Genomic DNA, 21968 nt, shown 5'->3' on the forward strand with positions numbered 1-21968 from the left:
ACAGCAGGGTACATAGTGTTCTGTTCGCCAGTCAATCACAGGGCACATCTAGACAAACAAGCATTCACACGCACACACACACACACACATTCACATCTATGGACAATTTACAGTCTCTAGTTAGCCTAACATATGTGCAAACGGCACACTAAGATTCAAACCCTAAGATTCTCCCACCTGTGAGGCTGACGATGTAAGCACTATGCCACCCTGCTGCCCAAACCATTATCAACGTGTGTTATTATTCATTACATGACTAACAATGCTATATGGAGGTGCAGTGCAGTGAGCCGGCTCCTTTGTGTGCCTGAAATAACCTCACATGCTCTAACAAAGGGGCACTTCTTTCACCTACTAATCAGTGTACAGAGTGATTGAGTGTGTCTGCATGGCGGTGCACAGATTAGTTCACTTTAACCTGGTTAATCCAGGCTCTTAACACTGTGTGTGTTGCAGTGTGTGGACTGATTAAAGGCTTTTAGTTCAATAATAGGAAACTGTGCCATGGTGAGCAGACAGTCTGAGACAAGATTTCCATTTTCTCTTTAAAGTTTGGGTAAATTAAACCTGTAGCAGTACAGTTTGGTTGGAATCAAGACAACACCTTGGCACATGGCTGCTTAACCTTACCCACAAGACTCTATGTTGTTTCCCCGTAGCACTTTTACGACACCGTGTTAGGTGATAATAGTTTCCTCATCTGTCTACAGGTTCTGTACATGCTACATCAATAGCAGCCAGTCGCGTGGAGCAGGCTCTGTCGGAGGTGGCGTCTTCCCTGCAGAGCAGTGCACCCAAGCACGGACCCCTGCACCCCTGGATGACACTGGCCCAGATTTGGCTGCATGCAGGTATTTCCATTACACTAAATACACCGCAGGGCAATTAATAACTGACATTTGAAATACTTGGTCTTGTCAAAACCGAGACGGCAATGAATATGTATTTTTTTTCTTTTTGCCTTTTTTGTGTGAATTTGTTTTTTTTTAAATCACTCAGCTGGAGCCCAGGCCTAAATCCTGTTGAAAATCAGTGCAGTGACTTGAAGGGCACAAGAAATGCCTTGACAATGTGACTTTTGGAATGTTTCTGTAATGAAGACTGGGCAAATATTGTCAAATCAAGATGGTGACAAGACCTTGCTGTGACTAAAACAAAGGGTGCTGCACAACTTACAGTCATGGAAAAACTGATTAGACCACCCTTGTTTCTTCAGTTTCTTGTTCATTTGAATGCCTGATACAACTAATGGTACCTTTGTTTGGACAAATATAACAATGACAACAAATATAGCTCATAAGAGTTACATTGTTTGGTAGTACAATGCGATAGCTATTCAGGTAAGAACTTAAGTGATTTTGGTTATTATCAAGAAAACCATGGAAGTTGCTGGATATCAGCTCTTAAATGAAACTCTTATGAGCTATATTTGTTATCATCATTATATTTGTCCACACAAATGTACCTTTAGTTGTACCAGGCATTAAAATGGATCAATAAACTGAAGAAACAAGGGTGGTCTAATCATTTTTTCCATGAGTGTGTATCAGGGGTGTCCAAAGTGCAGCCCTGGGGCGATCTGCGGCCCGTGGCATGCATTTTCTTGGTCCATGCTACATTGTAGAAACAACATTTAACAAATAAAACCATGAAAAATGGGGAACAAAACAGCAAGAAGAATAAAAGCTGAAATACTGCTACTAATCACTAATAATAACATAAAGCGTTGTCTTAACCAAATATTGCTGAGAGTACTTGAAATATATATATTGGAATAAATATATATCTACAGTCGTCCCTCGTTTATTGCGGTCAATTGGTTCCAGACCCAACCGCAGTAAGTTAATTACAGGGAAGTAGAATTCAATATTAATACGGTAAATTGATTATTTTCTTAGTTAGAGCCTAGAAAACCTGTTCTAAATGTTATAAAAACCTGTTTCTAAATACGTTTTTTTTTTTTTTTTTTACCATTATTAGAGACCTGTAGACATGAACTAACACCCCTATGATCACCTTTACACTCCTATTCGTTGTTTACGCCACATAGCTAATGCACAGGCTACGGGATCACTGCAGGGACACGAGACGGCCACGGATGCATAGCATGCTAGCGATCTAACTTGTTCGCCTCAAATTTACTCAAACTTAAGAGAGGGTTTCAAACACAGTGGGGAAGAAAGACAAAGTAAGAAGCCAAAAACGTATCACTTCCACACAGAATAGGAGAAGAACTTCTTTTCACTCTATAATGTTGGACGTGCCATGGTAGATTACATGCAGTGTGACAGTATTGTGATGTAATGTCCGTGACTCATCAATGTCTTGTGTCATTAATGACGGCTAGTGGCCAGAATACTACATATAACGTGTATTTCAATCATTTTTTACTAATAATGGACCATGGTCAACCACAAAACAGCCATTATCATTTTTTTTCTCCCTTTTTTTTAAGGGTGTGCCCACTTAAGGAACCAGCATTGTATATTTAGAATTGTATTGTACATCACCTTTCTTTGCATTGGATTGTTTTTTAATTATGCAGGTTGTAGGTCTCTAAGAATTAGGCATTAACCATCAAGAGCATGGAAGGAAGGAATTGCTAGACGTCTCCCATTAGTCAATTAGTTTCAGGATTATATAATGAGTTTGTTTCCTTTCTGACCGCAATCAGCCTAATGAGTACTGGCAAGTGGTTTCATCCTGCCTGTTTATCAACAAGATGAGTCAAAAACTTGGCGCACTACGCTACATTTTGCAAGTCATCCACTAAAATGAAGGGTGTACATTCTGTCAGTCTTTATGCAATCTGCATGTTGTTCAGTCAGCCAAATAGAAATGGTGAATTTATTACATCACTCTTTAAAAAAGAGCCAATACAAGAGCTACGTCAGGGGACAATACAACTCAGGTTGCATCAGCGCACGGCACAGTGCTTAGTAAGAGAAAGAAAAGAGACAGAAATTGAGTTGTTCATCGTTCTGTGTGCGTTCTATGAACAAATAAACCACACACACGATAAAGATCATTAAAGGATTCCCTGTGTGGAATGTGAAAATGCTGTGTTTGGGCACTGTTTGGCCACACAAAAACCAAAACGTATAAAAATTCTTTTCACCGAAAACTGAATCCTCCAAAAACTGAGGTTCCACAATTTGTGTATCAGTTTTTTCATTTAAAAACCAACACTAAAAAAATGGATAACTGTCTTTTTTCATATTCCTTTTTTAAACTAAAGCAAAAATAAGAATGTTTTTTCTTATTTTACATCTATTAATGAAATCAAATACGAAGAAGGTGGATAACAAGTGTATGAAGTAAATTTTTGCAATTTTGTTTGAGGAGGGGGAGGAGCCAGCCTGCGACGCTCATGCTGACACCGTCACACTAGTGCATAATTACCTCCGCCAAGCACAAGCGCAGAGGTTATGTTTTTGCCCGCGTTTATCTGGGTTTTTTTTGTTTGTCTTGAAAAGTTCAGAATTGATTTGGATGACATTTGCAGGAATTGTTGGAAGTGGGATATGGAAGAACTGATTCAATCTTGGGGCTGATCCGGATCACCGTCTGGATCCAGGAACTTTTTTAAACGATTCTTTAACATTGCGAGATAGGAGCATTTTCGGCATTTGTGCATATAACTCCACAAAAAATGGTCAGAGCACTTGGGGGGAAAAAAATACAGGACAAGTTTCCAACAGGTTCTCCAAAATATCAAAGACTGATCCAGATAATGGAATAATTCCGGATACTAGGATCTAGAATATGAAAAAATAGGGGACCTTTTGGAATTTTCATCATAGGAAGTCAACAAAAGAAGCTATAAACATGCAACAAACACCATTAGCCATCTGTATCTGTTGTATCTTCAAAAGCTATGGAGCTAGATCCAGAAGAAAACCTCCATTACGGACAATGCGTTTTTTGTGAATTGGGTAATACAAATGTAAAGGTGAAGATAGGGGTGTTATTTCATGTCTAGAGGCTCCGAAATCATATTTAGAAGGTTGTAAAGACGTTTTCCATGGCCTTACGATGAAAATATTCCCTTTATTAATATTGAATCCTACTTTGCAGAAATTCATTTATCACAGACGAGTCTGTAACTAATCAACCGTGATAACCGAGGGATGATTTTAGACCAAAATGTGCTTATTGCTATTTAAACCAGATAACATATATCAAGTTTGCACGTTTTAACCCTGGGTTTTGATTGCCGCTCAGTGAAATTCAGTTATCAGTACCTCCCCACCCACGCATACCGACAACGCACCATCACCATGAACTGACCAGCAGGACCATTTATACATGATTGATGCAATGGTGCCGCCTCCCATGATGTCACACACTATCTTCCACCCGCCTGTGTGTACAGTGGTTATCGCACAAGGCTGCGTTTAAACAAATTGGATTTGATTCCCCCTCAAGGACACTTGAGTCCTTCTTATTTCTACATTTAGATGTAGATCAATGTGTAGGTACATCTTTGCAAATGATTCTGTCCACGTAGCTACAGTTAGCACAGTTAACCTACATGTAGCACAATTTCCAATTGAATAAACCTTGTTCATCTAAACTGATTGTCAGGTCAATGCTCAGGTCTAATGGTTGTTCTCTCCAAAACAGGTCGGCACCATTTCATCTATAAGTCATCACGTGCACAATAGTCTATTCAATGTGTGTGTGCGTGTGTGTGTGGACGCCCAGGAGGGCGTCAGTTGTGAAACTCCAGCTTTATTTAGAGCACTGTAGGCGACATCATTTCTCTTTTGTGTTTATTTGGGCTCTCAAAAGTAACGCCATAACGGCGGTAACTAACTTATTTCATTAATTACGTTCGTTTTTTTTAATGTAATGTGCACCAGAGCAAGCACGCCTCCCTGTTATGACGGCAGACGTAAGCGAAGTGGAGCGTTCCCCCCCCCCCCCCCCCCCCCCCCCCCCCCCCCCCCCCCCCCCCACACACACACACACACACACGGAGTCTGACGCTCGTTTATAACTTCATTCTGACGTGAACACATTAACAGCAGTACAATTCCAACACCGTATGCTGCATGTATCTCCAACTCACACACGCCTCTAGCCCGTCCATCCTGGGAAGGACACTTCCTCGTTCTCATGACAAAGAACGCGAGATGCATTCAGTGCCACTCCGAACATCACAAAAATAATAATGTGTGTGCGTGCGCGCGTATGTGTAAATAAACAGGAAGATCAAGAAAAACATGAAGTGGATATTCTTATCAGTCACTTCGTAACTCTTAATTAGGATGTGCAATTTGCTACATTTACGGTAAGCATGCTGGAAAATACACTGAAAACAAGTACATTGGACCTTCGATTGTGTGATGTCTTTGAACACAACACCGCATTGCCCACAACAACACGGTTTAAAGCGGGCTTCAAATGTTCTGCTGCTGGTAAAGAGACAAGTGTTAGATATTTAGACTCGTGTGATATCTTTCAGCTTGATTGACAAATTTGGTTCATTTGGAGCTGTTAATACATACAAATATATATAATCCTGTCCTGTCATTTATCTTTGTGTTCATTAAATACAGTTAAAAATGAGCATATTTCAGACATAATTGCGAATGCTGATTAATCATGATTAATTAATTTAAAAACCATGATTAATCTGATTACAATTTGTAATCATTTGACAGCCCTGGTGTTTATATTACAGTATGTCTTACTGAACACATTTTCTTATTACTCCCATGTATGTAAATACGAATAATTACAATTTCCTGGGCCGTACACGTGCAATGTGTGATGTCACTGTTGTCCTAAAATCTAAAGTCCTATTTTTTTTTCAGTTTTATACACAATTGTATTAGCTAGAGAAAAAAACGAGTACAGTTACCATTATGAGTGAAGGACCGGGCTAAGTGGGAGGGGAACATGAGGGATATTTCAATGGTCATCCATCTGCCATAGTGACAAAACATCCAAACCTTACAAAATGGCAAAGGCACGATGCATTTTGGTGGCACTGACAATTTATATGGGAAAGGAACTTGGTTTTGACATGAGTAAAGTGTTTTGGGAGATACTATGTGAGCCTTTGCAGGTGAACCATGGTGCTGTGTTGAAGCATCCAAATTTGTTTTGCTAAAAAAAAACAAAAAAAAAACAAGAGTGTTGAGAAATTCCAAAGCCAAAGCAGTTGAGAAGGACGCTTGCATTTTGCTGGGACTGACTGGTCAAAAGGGAAAGGAAGCAATAAGCTTTGAAACACGAGCGAACAGCTTTGGGAGAGATGTGAGCTTTTGCGAGCGAGCTGTGGCTTTGTGCTGAACTGTAAGACAAGTTTGGACGAATGATCTTAAGAGTTTTGAAAATGTAATTTGTGTTTCAAGAAGCGAGCCAAACCAATGGAGAGGAACTAATATGATCAAGCACAGCACAGACGGGCTTCAAACTCATTTCCTGTAACAGCCATGGACTCCATCTTTCCATCTCGACCGTGAAACAAAGAGTGTATTAGATTACCGTCGCGCTGCCGTTGTTTGTGGCAAGATTTCCTACTTCCTGCTTCATGGACGATGATGTCAGATGTTAAGAATGGACGGGGTGGGGCTATTTTTTTCTCTGAACAACCAGGACGGTTACATTGGTACTAGTCAAACTGGCAGGTGTGACAAGGAAAGTTAAAATTCCTAAAGGCGCGCCTTAGACAAATGACAAGAGATCAGAGAATTGGATCGAAATGATAATCGACTTGCAAAATCATCACCGTTGTCTTCCTTCCTGTCCGCGTCTCTTGACAGCTGAGGTTTACACTGGCATGTCGAAGCCTGCTGAGGCGTCGGCCTGCACACAAGAAGCCGCCAACCTCTTCCCCACGTCCCACAATGTGCTGTTCATGAGGGGCCAGATAGCGGAGCTCCGGGGTAGCATTGATGAGGCAAAACGCTGGTACGAAGAAGCCCTGTCCATCAACCCGACGCACGTCAAAACCATGCAGAGATTGGTAATACACCTCCACACACACACACACACACACACATCGTGATCTTGCCTTCCTCCTCCGTTCAAATATGTCCTCTTTCTGCCTGAAGAGTCTGCAGGGCCTCATGTAATTAGCCTGAGTCCTGTGAGACAGACTGATTAAACATCGGACATAATTGGGCTTTCTACCGTTAAGGTACTGGAAGTACTGTTAAAACATTGCCTCATTCACGCAATGATGAAAGAACCAGCGTCTTCACGCTACGCTGACGGTGCTGGGACTGAGTGAGAGTTCCGAACTTGAGATACTTGGACAGGACTCGGGCGGGAGTCAAACCAGGAACCTTCATACTGCAGCAGACCACCGCTCTACTCTACTATGCTGCATTAGTTGGTCAAATTTCTGTTTGAAGCCACTGTAGACAGAAATTGATTTTGGTTTGTATGTATACTGCATGCAGTAGCAGTAGTAGCAGTAGTAGTAGTAGTAGTGGTGGTAGTGGTGGTAGTAGTGACTTCCACGCCAGTTGAATACCAGATCAGTGCTTCTGAACATGGCTACCACTACCGCTCGGCGCTTTACTTTTTCCACACGTTGCAGCCTTATTCCAAAATGGAATAAATTGATTTTTCTGCTCAAAAATTCTACACATAACATCCCATAATGAGGACATGAAAAAACATTTTTGGAAATGTTTCCACACTTACTAAAAAATAAAAACAAATACTGTTGTTTCTGCAGGTAAATCTAAGTTGATTTGAAATGGCACACATCTTTCCTTATAAGCTACTGGAGCAGGAAACCTAGTTTGTAATCAATACATTCCAGATGCACTGCATATACGGATATCATACCCACAATATTTAGATGTTTTTTTTGTTTATTTGTTTGTTTTTTTCATAAAAATGTACTTTGGAGTTTAGTTTAATATTTTCTTGTGCATTCTTCCGTCCGCAGGGTCTCATTCTCCATCAGCTGCAGCGCTACAGTTTGTCAGAAAAAGTGCTGAGGGACGCTGTGCAGGTCAACAGGTGTGTGTGTGTGTGTGTGTGTGTGTGTGTGTGTGTTAGCCAGTATAATCCTACTGTAATTTAACAGACTCTGCGGCTCAAATGTGTTGATCTCTACAGACTCTTAGTTACCCCCCTTTTTTTAATCATCTGGATTGATTTTCACCAAAAATGTGTGTGGTTCAGTTCAATACGTTGACTATGCCGGATTAGTAGTGACATTCCATGATATGCCGCTACGCCTCTGAAACAAAATGGTGTCGTTTCTTGTACTTATTTTTGGTTCAGGAAACAAAAAGACTTGAAAAAGGGCTGGCTCAAACTTGAGGGCAGTGCAACGAGCTTGAACAAACAGCCGCTATCCGAAAAAGCTGCAAGATGTGCGGTGTCACCTTGACCTCAGTTACTCTCGTCTTCTCTCATCAGCGTAATGCGTCCCTTGTATGATTTGTTCTGACCTCCGTGCTTGCCAACATGGGTTTCGCCACGTACTAAGTCATTGATTAGGTATCAAAAGCTTTCAAATGCAAATGAATTGAGGGGTCCTATCCTGCTCATTCCAGGGGGGGGGTTTAGGATCCCAGTCGGGCACTGTAGTCATTTTAATCAAATACTCCATCGATAGCAAGTTGCGTGTAAGGTAACTCTGCATTCTTGACCAATACGCTCGGATTCCGCAGCTTCCTCCTCGACGATGCCTACTCTGTTGCGATTGGTCAAGGGTCGGAGTCGGCCACCGCTCAGAGCTGCACAGAGACACGCCCCGCTCAACTGGCTACGTGCTAAATGTTACCAGCAAACGGTAAAAAAGAATCGGATGAATATTGGAGAATTGGGCAGCGAAACATGTGGCGACAGCAGAGGGGGGAGCAGCGGCCGTGACGCAGGTCTTTAGCTCCCCGGAAAACCCAAAAAATGTGTTAATCGCTGCCCGTCTTTGGTTTTAGATACACAATTCTTACCCTCCGAAAAACACAAAACAAGCGGTACTGAGTTGACATACAAATTGAAAGGATGTCATGGAAGTCTCTTTTTGGGGGAGCTAAAGACCTACCTCATTACGATCTCATGTGTGTGTGTATTTCCACAGTACGGCTCATGACGTGTGGAACAGTCTCGGCGAGGTGTTGCAGGCTCAAGGGAACGCCGCTGCCGCCACTGAGTGTTTCCTCACTGCTTTGGAGCTGGAGGCCAGCAGCCCCATCCTGCCCTTCACCATCATTCCAAGAGCACTATAAGTACTGCAGAAGTACATAAACAGCATGTCTGCATGCCACGAGCTGCACAACACTGGTGCATGCTCAGACACACACACACACACTTTGGACAGATGTTTTTGTATATGCTTGTGTATATATAAATATATATATATAAATATATAGATGTGTGTGTGGTTTTCTTGTGATGCAATTGGAGTTCCAACTTCCTCCACGAAGAGTTTACAGAAGCCCTGGGAGGAAGCAGTGTACAACAAATGTAGCTAAACCCCGACGCCAAACTACTCCTCTGATTGCCAAAATACGCACTTCTATCTGCACACACCCACTTTCCTGTGTGCAGGTTGAAATTGAAGTGCGTTGAATGCGTATGTACAAGTTCCTGTTACGTAACCACACGGCCACGTCTCGTATTATTGAAATGTTCCTTGTGTGTTTTGGTATTGTGGTTCCCGGGCTGACTCGACAAACCGGTTTGAGCAAAAGAGCAGCCATGCTACACGTGAACTCACCTTAGGTTCATATCCCCAGCTGGATGCAAAAGCAGTATTTTGTCGCGCAAAGTCGTGTAATGAAGCATATTTGCCAGAAATAGCCCTTCGATTAGAATGGAGTTGAATTGAAAGCAAGGCTAATTGCTGTGTTTTAGGTGTGGTGGATGTTAATTCGTCTACAAACCACCAAAAAATAGGTTATTTCTTCAAACACAGCTCCGGTTCAGATGTTTAATGCTTGTATGTTCATTGGATTGTGTCATGTGCTTACAAGAGATGATATGTGCTTTCCTTTATGCTGTAAATGACTGAACTGAGGATGATAATAAAAGTACCGTACATTCATGTTACCAGCATGGTGGTGTGGGTGTGTGTTTGTGTGTTTGTGTGTGTCCTCTTGTGTGTTATTTATCCTTTGTGTCCTGGAGATTCAATGAAACACAACACAGCTCCCCCATCAGCAAGAATAATGATATCTCCCACTTCCATGACGATCTTTCTGCAAACATTGGCGACATTCAGCGATTTTTACATGAGAAAATGTTCAAAATGATCGGAATCATAGAGAAAATACCGTGAAAAAGTTCATGAAGACAATATTGTTAGTGTTGTCCTGAGACTTTTGCGCTATCATGCACACTTTTGCAGCATTATACTGAATGTAAACCCAATGCGTGCAGTAGAAGTATTGGGTACTGCAAATTTTGTTATCGATCTGATACCAAGTATATCCAAGGCCATTATCACAGATACCAATTTTTTTTCCCCAGCTCATTGAATGATTTTGTGATTTTTTTTTTAATTATTAGAATAAAACAAAGGGCAAAGATTTTAGGCCAACAATAATAGCGCCCATGATAGTACTAACTCAGCTTTTACTGCTTTTATTTTCTTTATTACAGATCAAATGTGTGCACGAAGCAGATAAAACATGTTTAGTTATACATAATGTTGAACCAGGGGGTTAAAAGAAGCAATGTGTGGGATAATATGACGTATTTATAATACTTATATAATACTTATTCTTGCTCGTTTTTCTTCATAAACTGAAACAGAACAACTCATGCTTTATTTTAACATATAAAATGGTTGGAAAATCATTTAAAAATGTTCATCTTAGAGTATAAAATCAAACAATTGTCAAAGTGTCATTCTTACTGTATTTTCAGATGTGTAAAAGAGCACACGGTAGCCCCAAGTATGCTGTAAGGCAAGGGGTCCCCAACCCCCGGGCCGCGGGAACCATTCAGGTGCAATGATAAAAAAAAAATAATTAAAAAAAACACACACAATAATTAAAATTTTAATATTTTAAAAATAACGACATCCGTTTTTTTGTAAACGGGATACACATTTTGCTTATTTTTTTTGTTTTCTAATTTCGATGTAATTTAGGAGAATGACCCTTCTGGTTAACATTTCTTAACTATTTCTTTTTGACATCTCATTATGCAGTTGTTTGCATTCTACGGTGGTTAACTTCTTTTCGCACTCGTGTGACAAGTAAGAATGTGAACTATTTGACTGTTTTTAAAATATTTTTTTGGGTTTATCTTTGGCTTTTTTGACACCACAGCATATGCAAGACATTGAAATGGCTGTGCAGTTGTTGGTGTTTGTCATCAGTACTTATTCATAAACTCACCTTTGATGATAACTTACCTTTGATGAGTTGGCGGCTTTGTTTTTTTCTGTGGTGTTTCCGAGCGATGGCGGTCCGGGAACCAACATGTCCGCAACACACCCAAACTCCCAAAACAGCTCCATAAAAACGCCATGTCTCGTATTTGTGTTTTACAGCGGTTACTCTCTTTTTCCACTTGCGTGCAAGTTCACCATTTCTTTTGCTTTTTTTGATGTAGGATCCACAAAACCTCTCGCGACACGGTGATGTTTTAGAATGAGTATCTTCTTGTTACGTCTGTGTGACAAGAATGTTTTATGTTTTATTTGTCGTAAGCGTTTACTGTTTTAACATTTGAACTTTCTCGACAACATCGCACACGCACGACGTTTTCGTCGTGTCACCACGCAGTGGTTTTACGTGTATAACATGTTAGCTACTGTCAATGTTAGTTAATCCCTTGAACAAACACTGATCTTTTTGTTTATTGGTGGCTTTTTGACACCGTAGCGCACGAGAGACATTTGGCCGTGCAGTCACTGGTGTTCGACGTGGACTTAGCTTTGATCACGTTGTGGCTTTGGTGTTTCAGTGTGGGAGCGACACACACAAACTCCCAAAACAACTCCATAAAACGCACGTGTGTCCGACCCTGCTCTTCTTTAAGCTAGCATAATCAAGTTTAAGACTAGCACAATAAGGATATAGTAGTACAGTATATAGTGGACTATTAAGAATAAAACTTTAATCAATCATAAAAATTCTCATTTGGGAGGGGGGAGGGGGTGAATATATCCATATATAACATTAAGATGCCTCAGACTCTTACTGTATAACTGTGCTTATTTGCCCCGCGTGCGCGCGTGTGTGATATACGGATGGATGGATGAATCAAACACATCCCACACTGTTCTTATTTGTCCTTGCTCTCCCTTCCTTCTAGCAAGCGATTTACTTTGAATGTCTTCTTTGCCGCAGTGGAGTTTTAGACGTGAAACATGAGTACAGCGTGTGCTGCCGTTGCACTTTGACCTCCCGTGTATGAGGGAAGTGCGTGTGATGTTGTCAGTAAGTCATGGGTGTGAAATATCGCTGCTGCTTTTGAGATGCACAAATTCAACCATTTCAGTCCGACTCTCTTCCTCCTGTCTTGGGTTGCTATTATTGTCTTGCAAACTCCTCTCATGCACTCCCACAGATTTCTGCTCCCTCTTTCACACAACCCATGCATGCTTCTGTTGCCTAGCAACACCTCCTAGGCGGACATCATGGGGACATCTCAGTGATGGATGCTGGGGTCTGCTGACTTGAGGTATCTACTAAACTGTTTTCTTTACATTTTGTGTTGATGAATGCAGTTCTCGTTGGTATGCTTTGTTTCAAAGTTACAATACGGAACATCACTTTTACATTTGCACGACAACATGCCCGAAAAGGAGGTGGAAGCCATGCTTATCTTTAGTGTGATCCCTTCTCCATGTCAATTAGACAATTCATTCCCACCGTGTTACATCATCAATATGGTCACACCATCACTCGTATGCTTTTATGTCATTGAAGAATGTTCAGGTGTCAGCCATAGAAAGTGTGGCAATGGGTTGTTTTTACAGCAGTGAAAGAATGTGTAATAAACCTGATCAATGACTTCAGTAAATAGCGTAATATTGTAATAAAAGGCATACTGTACAAGCTTCTGCTGTTGAGTAGTCTTTCCGTTTAATGTCGTATTGCTTCTAAAAGCAGTTATTGCTCAAATTGAATAAAAATGTCAATTTAGCTGACTTTGTTCCGTCAAGACGCCATCATTCTTCGGTGCTCCAAGTGCCTTGAATTCCCTCCTGCCTCCTGCGTCAGCCCCCTGGAACACTTTCTACTGTGGAGTAGTGATCCATGAATGCGTACGCTTTTCTTTTGTCTGCGAGAAGGTTGCTCAGGAGACATCACAGCCAATGAGAGAACAGCACCAAAGTTGAGTTTATGATCTTTTATTGGAAAAACAAAATGTAAAGACTAGCATGTACAACTTGGAATGCAGATCAACTGAACTAAACAGAACAGTTGGACTGGGCCGGGCCTCACCGCAAGCACCCACCCGCCAAAACACACACGCACACACACACACACACACACGCGCACGCACGCTAGAAATGCCGCAAAGCACCGACCCGGTCCCCACTAAACTGAAATGAACATCCCCACAGAAGTGATACATACACAACATCAGAGCCAATAGAATGTACCCCAACATGCTTCAGTGAGGAATACCAGCTTTCATTCAAGTTCTACTGAATCTTTACAGCTTTCCTGTTGAGACCTGCCGACCTTTCACCACAAATCACACACCTGGAAAAGCCCTCACGGCATGAGGACACACCTGCCTCTTGACACCCCCCCCCCAAGTTTCTCCCTCAGAAAAGGTAAACACACAAAAGGATAAAGCAAATCTCCTGCCATGCCAGAAACACCATCTAATATGAAGTCTTATTTATTCCGTTTCAAATGTCTTGATGCAGGCTGACTTGCTCACGCCCATGTGACAACTAATACCTCCCCCGGCCAACGGGTCCCTCCTACTTCCTGCCACAGGCACCCCATTCTCAACAGTAACTAGTCCAAAGCGGCATGCATAAAGAACAGAAAGAAAGGAAACAGGAAGTGGTAGAAGAAAGGCGACTGGCCAGCCCAAAGAATTGATGACATCAGGCAGATGGAACCAGGAAGCAGAGGGGCAGCGGCCAGAATGAGCCAGCTGCAAAGAGGCCGCTTGGCTAATGAGTCGAGATCTGATTGGTCAGCTCACCACTGGGCAGCAGGAATACGAGCCAGTACATGCATTCGTTTCATTTTTTTGTCTTTTTAGCTTTTTTTTGAGCTTGTTAATACGGACAGAGTTTCAGTTTTCCAACATTCATTGTAAGTTGTCTATACAGAACAGGATGAATAAATGTAGATTTTTGCAATAAGAGGTAAGTGAAACATTTGACTGATTCTTGGTCTTATGTGAGCCCGGTTCATTTGCAAGTCATCATCTGAACAAATTCTGTGGAGCACCAAAAAAAAAGAAAGAAAGAAAGAAAAGACATCAGGACATGTCTGGGTCAGTATATCAAAGAAAACGTTCAGCTCGTCCAGTACCTTCATAGTTGACCTGACCATCTCCGTCGATGTCTGCTTCTCTGATCATCTCATCCACTTCCTCATCTGTCAGCTTCTCTCCCAGATTAGTCATCACATGACGCAGCTCTGCAGCACTAATGAACCCATTGCCATCCTATCAAAGACACCACAGTTCACTCAAACATTTAATAAGAACACCATAACAATGATTCACTTTGCATTGGAAGAAAGTTGTCCGGTTTGACTGACGTTAAACTCACCTTATCGAAGACCCTGAATGCCTCCCTAATCTCCTCCTCGCTGTCAGTGTCTTTCATCTTCCTGGCCATCATTGTCAAGAACTCAGGAAAGTCAATAGTCCCGTTGCCTAGGTGAAAAGGACAAGATCATACAACTTTCCAAAAAAAAAAACAACAAAGAAAAGATACTTTATTAATCTCCAAGAGAAACTCAGTGCACAAAAACACAAAACTCAGTGCACAAGTAGGATTGTGGATAGAAGCCAGCATACCATCTGCATCCACCTCATTGATCATGTCCTGGAGTTCAGCCTCTGTAGGGTTTTGACCCAGTGATCTCATGACTGTGCCCAGTTCCTTTGTGGTGATGGTGCCATCGCCATCCTTGTCAAACAGGGAGAATGCCTCCTTGAACTCTGCACAGATGCCAAGGAAAAATTAGACGACTACTTGCCACACAAAATAAATAAATTCCAAAGAAAAATCAGTGCATTATCATGAATTCATAAAGTGTTATCTTACCAGCAATCTGCTCCTCTGTTAGTTGGTCAGCCTGAGACAAAGAAGCAATGTTGGAAATATGAGTCTGTACTCCACTTCAGTGAACTCAGCAAATATTTACAAGCCTAGAGTAGGGATCTTCTGGAACTAACATGATGGTGGCAAACATTTACATTTTGAAGGGGCAAAACTAGACTGTATTCTAACTTCAGTGGGTGTTTACACAAGATCCTTTTTCACTAAAAATTGTCTCATTTTGGAAATTTGTTTACTTGACAGAAGAGTTTTGGAGACAATGAAATAGGAGTGGGGGAAACAGCGTCACCATTTCCATGTAAATGCTGAGAACATGTTAAGGCAGCACATAAAAATAATAGAACACGGTCCTGTAAGTAGCTTTTGTGCTTATAACACTGGCATGTGAGAGGAAACAAAAGCTGCATCACAGACCTGGCATTTATTTTCAGCGACAGAGTCTGGTGTAACAGCAACAATTGATTCAACACAAGGGCAGGACAATTGGCAAGACAATTGGCAAGTGTTAAAACTTTACACCACACTCCCAGCCTTAACAGTCCGCATCATGCATGTTACAGCTGATGCTACCACGCAAGGTTTAAAAAACAAAAAAAACTGCAAGGCCAACTTTGACACTTCAGTGCAAGTTACTGCCTTTTATGCAGAACAGATGCAGCAGAAAAAGATAGAAAATGCCAACTTTTGCAGGCAGTGTAAAAGAGGCTGCAGTCATAGTACTCAAACCAGACACCTAAAAAAAAAAAATCAACAAAAAGTAAACTAGTACTTTTTCCATTTCTCTCAGAGTACAATTTCGTGCCCAACCTTTAATCCGTCAAAGTGAATATCTGTAAGGTCCGTAACCAGCTTCAGAGCTTTCGGCTCAGTTCTTTTTTTCACAGCACCAACTTTCCCAATACCACCTTGTCTTCCATCCAACCGTAACGCCCCTCCTCTACGCTGCTTCTGATCCACACCTCTTCCTCCTGTGCCTCCCCCAGGACCTCCACTTTTGGTGCCAAGGGCATCCAGCTCTCCCCGCACCACCACCAGGCTCTCTGCGAGGCACCCAACCCGCTTGTCGGACTGGACCACCTGTTTTCTAGCCTCTGCTAGCTCAGTTCTGGTTGCTTTCAAGCAGTTCCTCATGTCCTGCATCTCTCTGACCAAGCTGTCCATTCGGCTGGTAGAGCAGTCCATGAGCATTTGGAGGAAAGCTCTGTAGCTTCTCTCCTGCTGCTGGAGGAGTTCCTTGTAGAAGTGTTGTTGTTCATCCAATAAGTCATAGACAGTGGACAAACTCAACACCTCATCCCTTATTGGGTACAAAGTCACCTTCTTGGGCAGCATTGAAGGGCAGGAATTTCAATGAAACAAAAAGTGAAAATGAGATGCCCAGACTATCACTCACTCCAAATGAGACAGAAGATTCCAGGGCATCAGAGTAATTCATCCGTTTAAGTACATAAACAGAGAATTTCCAGGTAGGTCATCAATTAAAACAGCAGTGGTAACATATACTTGCAACACTTTGGTTAAAATCCTTCAAGAGGACCTAGCTGGTGATCAATAGCTCCTGATCCATCCATCTATCCGTCCCATAAGGTGTCCGCCTACACTGAGACTGCTTTCTGTCCTTGTGTTGAGTGGAAATGACCAAACACTGTCTGTTGTGGGTTGTATCTGAGCGTGAGGAAACTTCCTGTGTGTGTGTGTCAAGGTTTGACAGTGAAAGGCTTTTCATCACTCCAGAAGATGAAGACACAGCTGATGCTGCCACCTCCAGTAATATTTCAACAGCATGTGTTGCATGTGTGTGAGAGACGGTCTTTCCAGAACAGACCACCAAAATGTTACCAAAAAGAAAGAACTGTATTGTGTGCGAGTAATCATGTCCAGACGAGGGGGAGGTCACAGAGGTCTTGTCTATCAGTGTGTGTTAATCTATGCCCCGTCTAACAGCTACAGTTGCATCTCCTGGAGAGGATCAGTTGGCGGGTAATCTGAGCTGCCAGACAGCATTATAAGTCACAACTAATGGGCCCCTTCGGAAGGAAACAACACACAGGTGGACACGCTCCATTTCATCACATCATAAACACTCCTGTCCCATATACCAACAGTCATATGGTTGCAGTGTACAGACCATAGGGTATGTACAACGCCAACAACTTGCGCCTACTAGCTGCTGTTCATTGTGTGGGTCCCCCACAAATTCTCCTGCGAGATGGATACACATTTTTAAACACTGAATGTAAAACTGTGGCTCTTTTGTCTATTAGATGAGAGAAGTTACTGATACTGGTAGTCTCCATTTTCTTGCGCAGCAAGCATGTTGATCTAGTACCATTTATTTTTGTGCCCATTGTCAGGATCATGAGTGTACTGCTGGTCAAATCACACTGTTAGCAGCTATAGTCCATTTTTATTGCATTTATTGATCGTTGCCCTAAAGAGAGTATGTTGGCCTGTTACGATAATTGATAAATCGAACAATTTTTTTTTTTTAAATGATCATTTTCAGTGGCCTTCATAAATTGACATGTGCATGCATTTGTGTTTGCATTCCTCGTCTCTCTTTCAGGCTGGATGACAAGAGGGTTCACTCTGCAGCTGTCTGTGCACGTTGGTGCTACAGTGGAATGAACGGAGAGTCTCCTCCCCTCTTTGTCCCTGTACGTGGTGGCGCAGCTACCTTGGCTAGCACCAAATTAGCCTTGTGAGATAGCATACACGACCATGAATGATGCCACAAAAGCGATAGTTTCTAAGACGAATGCCACATCCCCAGTGTGGGAATACTTCAGTTTTAAACAGAATGAACAATGTGAGCGCATTAACGCCAACGAACTCAAATGTCGCATTTGTTCAAAAGTAGTGACGAGGAAGCAGTAGAGTACAACCAACTTGTATGCACACCTAAAACGAAGGTGGAAAGGGGCCTTCGTCCCGACAGTCAGTGTTGCACGCTACATTGCAAAAGAAATGCAACATTTGGGGATATGTTAAAACTGCTTGACAGTCAAATTGCCTGGGAGCACGCACATGTACAACATGTCACAAACAGCAATTCCTGAACTGTATAACCAAGTGAAAGACGACGTGTTGGTGGACATCAAAAACATTGCATTTTACTCTGCCACCACAGAGTGAGCCACGACCCATGTTAGTTTAACAATACACTACATAACAGCATGTGTGCGTGCTTTTTGTTGGAGCGTTTTTATTTTTCACAATTTCAGATTTTTGGTAAAATATATATATATATTTTATTTGTTTTTTAAGTTTCCCCTTCTTTAAAAACGACATTTTTTCCTGCCAAACACACATCTCATTTACCCCAGGTCCGTAATAATTGATAAATACATGCTAGTACAGCATAAAATGTACAGAGTACATGTATGAGGTAATGACGGGACGTTGGCAAGATGGCGGCGCTGCATGTGTGGCTACCGGCTACAGCGGCGCTAGCTTCGACAGTCGACTTTGAAGAGAGATGAGGAGGTTTCGAGAATGGTATCTACTCAACAATTACAGCAGTCACTTATATTGCAAATGTTGATCCAAAATCAGAGGACAATGTCAAGTTTACAAATGGGCTTGGATGGGGAGGAGCGAGCACGTGTAGCATCCAGTGGCGCCTTGATGCCGCACCATCAGCCAAGCTTTGTTAAGAGTGTCAAAAATAGACATTTTTATGCCCATCCCAATAACTCGTGTTGGCTAAGTCATGTTTGCCGGTAGCCTTGGCACGTAACCCCCTGCAAATATAGCGGGGAATCTACGTTACCCCCGGGATTTTGTGGGCCTTTTCTGAGATTGCTGTGGCCTTAATGCTTGATTTTATGGCCACGTTTTCCCAAAATTCCAATGGAAGTCAAAATGTCTGGATTTGTATATTTCCCAGTCAAATATAGGGCAGAAATCAGAGGTGAAGCGACTGTGAGCTGAGCTCTGAATGCACAATCCCCCACAAACTGGGGTTACGGGGTGTGTGCCCATTTTTGTTTCTCAGCATGTAGCCAATATAATGTTTGCAGAAACATTTGCTGTTATACACCATGACGTGTAATGTCTTGCCGATTGGACAAACCCGAGAGAAAAAATTAAGCAGACAGTAAGTAGTCTGTCGCGCCTCAAGCACGAGCATGTGTAAATCTGACTCCAAAGAAGTCAGGAAACTCACCACACGTCACTGCTGTACACGGACTACTCTAAAGTGTAGCCATTCATTTGTATAGTGTTATTCGCTTTTGAAAAGATGTGAGGGATCACTTGAGAGATACTGTACACTGTATGTACATATGCTTGAAACAACACTCCTGAAAAGTATCATTTTAGACGCTTTCGTGAAATCTGAACTGGTACAAATAGAAAATAAAGCTAGCCAACATATTAAATTCAGCAGACGGCATTTTGTCTGAAATATTTCAGTTTCTTCACATAAGTCAAATATGTCATTGCTATAAAAAAAAATTATCCAAGTGCTGTTTGTTTTTTAGTCTTGACCAGCGTACCAAAGTTTGCCTTAAACAACAGAGTTATGACGCTAAATGAGCAACAAAGCAGTCAAACTGTCATCGCCAAAAAGTAAAAAATATGATGGAAATATGATTCAACTAACATTATTTTTTAAATGATTCAGTTGGTCTTTGATTTCATCTTCCATCCATCCATTTCTATGCCTCTTATCGCGGGGGTATGCTCAAGCCTATCCCAGCTGACTTCGGACAAGAGGCGGAGTACACCCTGGACTGTATTTGATTTCATCTTAAAAAATATATTTCCAAAAACGGGTTTTGGGGGAAAAGAAAAAGAAAAATAGAGTCTTACATTCGGGTCAATATAGTAATTGCAAACCTGCCTGTCAATGACACTGATCCAACACCTTGAAAACAATATACACACCCAGTCAGAGAGGTTGAGATCAGACCTAAATTACAGACAGGTTTGCTTGGTATTCACCATGTAAAAACTAAATCAATCAAGTTTTTTTCCCCTTTATAGGGAAATTGTGTCTACCGATCACAAACAAGAAGCAGTTTAGCTACACTCAAAAAACGTCAAATGGGTTTTAGTCAAGTCGAGACAAGGTCTTTCTGGTTTATATTTGTATAAATGCATAGCAACTGTCCAGTTAAGTAATTTTGCAATACTTGTTCATCTGGTTTTGCAGAGGCATTGACAGAACTAGTTTGGTACTGTCGAGCTTTATTTTATGGTGTCGTTTTAACTAAACAGGTTTCTGGCGTCCGTTTTTGGAAATTGGGGCGTGTTAAACGTTTGGAACATGACAATGTTGATGAAAACCAAATTCAAACTGTTAACACATTGTAATTGACAAAAAGTTCTACACAAGGAGTTTCAGACGTGCTAGAATGTGGCCCACGTATTTGAAATACACGGTTACAAGTTGTGCAACGCAAGTACTCCAGTTAGGCATGGCATCAATATATGAAAAAGGCATGCAACACGAGCGATCCCATTTTAAATCGGAATGCACGCCTTTGTACTTTCACGGTTACGAGAAAAGGAAATGAATATGGTACAACAACAAAAGAAAGAGAACGCTTAAAGTAAGCATATTTTCGTTGCCTATGATGTCTTTATAATTCGCTCGAAGACAAAATGAATGGCGGGCTGATGCTAGAGCTATCATTCGCTGCAATGCTAACATTGGTAGCCGGCTGGGCAGTCACAAATGTCTGTTTCCGTAAAGAGCATTACGTCGTAACCTCTTGACGTCTGTCAAAATCATACATCTCGTTTTACGTTACAAAGTATTTATTAACTACTATGCTATATAAACCATATCTCGTGGACAATCTACGTCAAGTGTTATCAACTCGCAAGTTAGCATGCTAGCGCTTGCAAGTGATTCTACTGCAGCCGCCGTATACGAGTGAGGCGATTTCAACAACAGGTCCAAAGCAAACCCTAACCTAAACTTTGAACTTTCTTTTTTGATACTCCAATACTGCGTAATGTGGCATTATTTGGTAGATATTGCGCATATATTGTTAATTAAAAATACTCACCATATTTGCTTCACTTGCGCGTAGTCGTCTGCTAACGCTACAGGCTGAGAAGAAATGGACGTCGGTGGGTTGCGAACAAGAGTGCGTGGAGGCGGGGAGCCGTGTCGAAGCACTTCTGTACAAGCTCAAAGTATTCCTCCGCACGGTGACAGCACCGGTCCCTCTTCGAACTTCACACAAGTGTTACCGCGAATTTGGTCATTTTAGTCTATATTGGTAAATTATTACTTAATTCAAAGCTTTCTTAGAAAGGCTAACCCTTAAAACGTGATTATGTACAACGTAAGTTAAACTAGTTGTAAAATGTGCGCAGTTTGCAGTGACGCACTGTTTTATTTTACCAAGTGTTTTATGTTGGTGGAAGGATACATTTCGTAAATTGTTGCTGACATACTTTTGACAAGATGTGATTGTGCTTTTGAGAGGCGATCCCTGATTGGACAAGGCGGAGCCGCAATATTGTGCGCGCTATACGGAGGCCTTTGATTGGCTGTAACTGATCTGCAATGCGTCAAACCACGGCGCCGTATTGGCGGAAGAAGGGACCGTCAACAAATAGTAATACTCGTAGTAACAGTAGTTTGTCATACCTGAACTGTTGAACTAAGTGTTAATATAGTCATGTAACAAGTAAAATCAATATTTAGCCTTACTGAATTGATATTGTGGCCAGATGATTGCTTTTTCATATATTACACTCAACTACATAACCAATGCAGTGTAATAAATCCTGCCAGCATGTGGGACGCCAA

The 21968-nt window shown here is 41.6% G+C and overlaps 2 protein-coding genes across 4 annotated transcripts in view; one reads left to right on the forward strand and one right to left on the reverse strand.

Moving 5' to 3' along the window:
* Window positions 1-10159, forward strand: part of ttc7b (tetratricopeptide repeat domain 7B) — a 28609-nt gene extending 18450 nt beyond the window's left edge. Inside the window, exons 20-23 of one of the 3 annotated variants that reach the window (XM_054796331.1) lie at window positions 711-851; window positions 6777-6979; window positions 7916-7989; window positions 9059-10159. In XM_054796331.1, coding sequence (XP_054652306.1) covers window positions 711-851; window positions 6777-6979; window positions 7916-7989; window positions 9059-9206 — 566 coding nt within the window. In that variant the 3' untranslated portion in view covers window positions 9207-10159. The remainder of the gene's footprint in view (window positions 1-710; window positions 852-6776; window positions 6980-7915; window positions 7990-9058) is intronic. The other 2 variants (XM_054796329.1, XM_054796330.1) reach the window with 2 other exon arrangements.
* A 3113-nt stretch (window positions 10160-13272) lies between these two features.
* LOC129192659 (calmodulin-alpha-like) lies at window positions 13273-21354 on the reverse strand. Its single transcript, XM_054796904.1, has 6 exons — window positions 21217-21354; window positions 15182-15212; window positions 14932-15075; window positions 14681-14787; window positions 14439-14574; window positions 13273-14343 (listed from the first exon to the last, which is right to left on the reverse strand). The coding sequence occupies exons 1-6, from the start codon at window positions 21217-21219 to the stop codon at window positions 14315-14317; spliced, it is 450 nt and encodes a 149-aa protein (XP_054652879.1). The 5' UTR covers window positions 21220-21354; the 3' UTR covers window positions 13273-14314.
* Between the last annotated feature and the right edge of the window lie 614 nt (window positions 21355-21968).

Source organism: Dunckerocampus dactyliophorus, chromosome 13, assembly GCF_027744805.1.
Source record: "Dunckerocampus dactyliophorus isolate RoL2022-P2 chromosome 13, RoL_Ddac_1.1, whole genome shotgun sequence".
Taxonomy (NCBI): Eukaryota; Metazoa; Chordata; class Actinopteri; order Syngnathiformes; family Syngnathidae; genus Dunckerocampus; species Dunckerocampus dactyliophorus.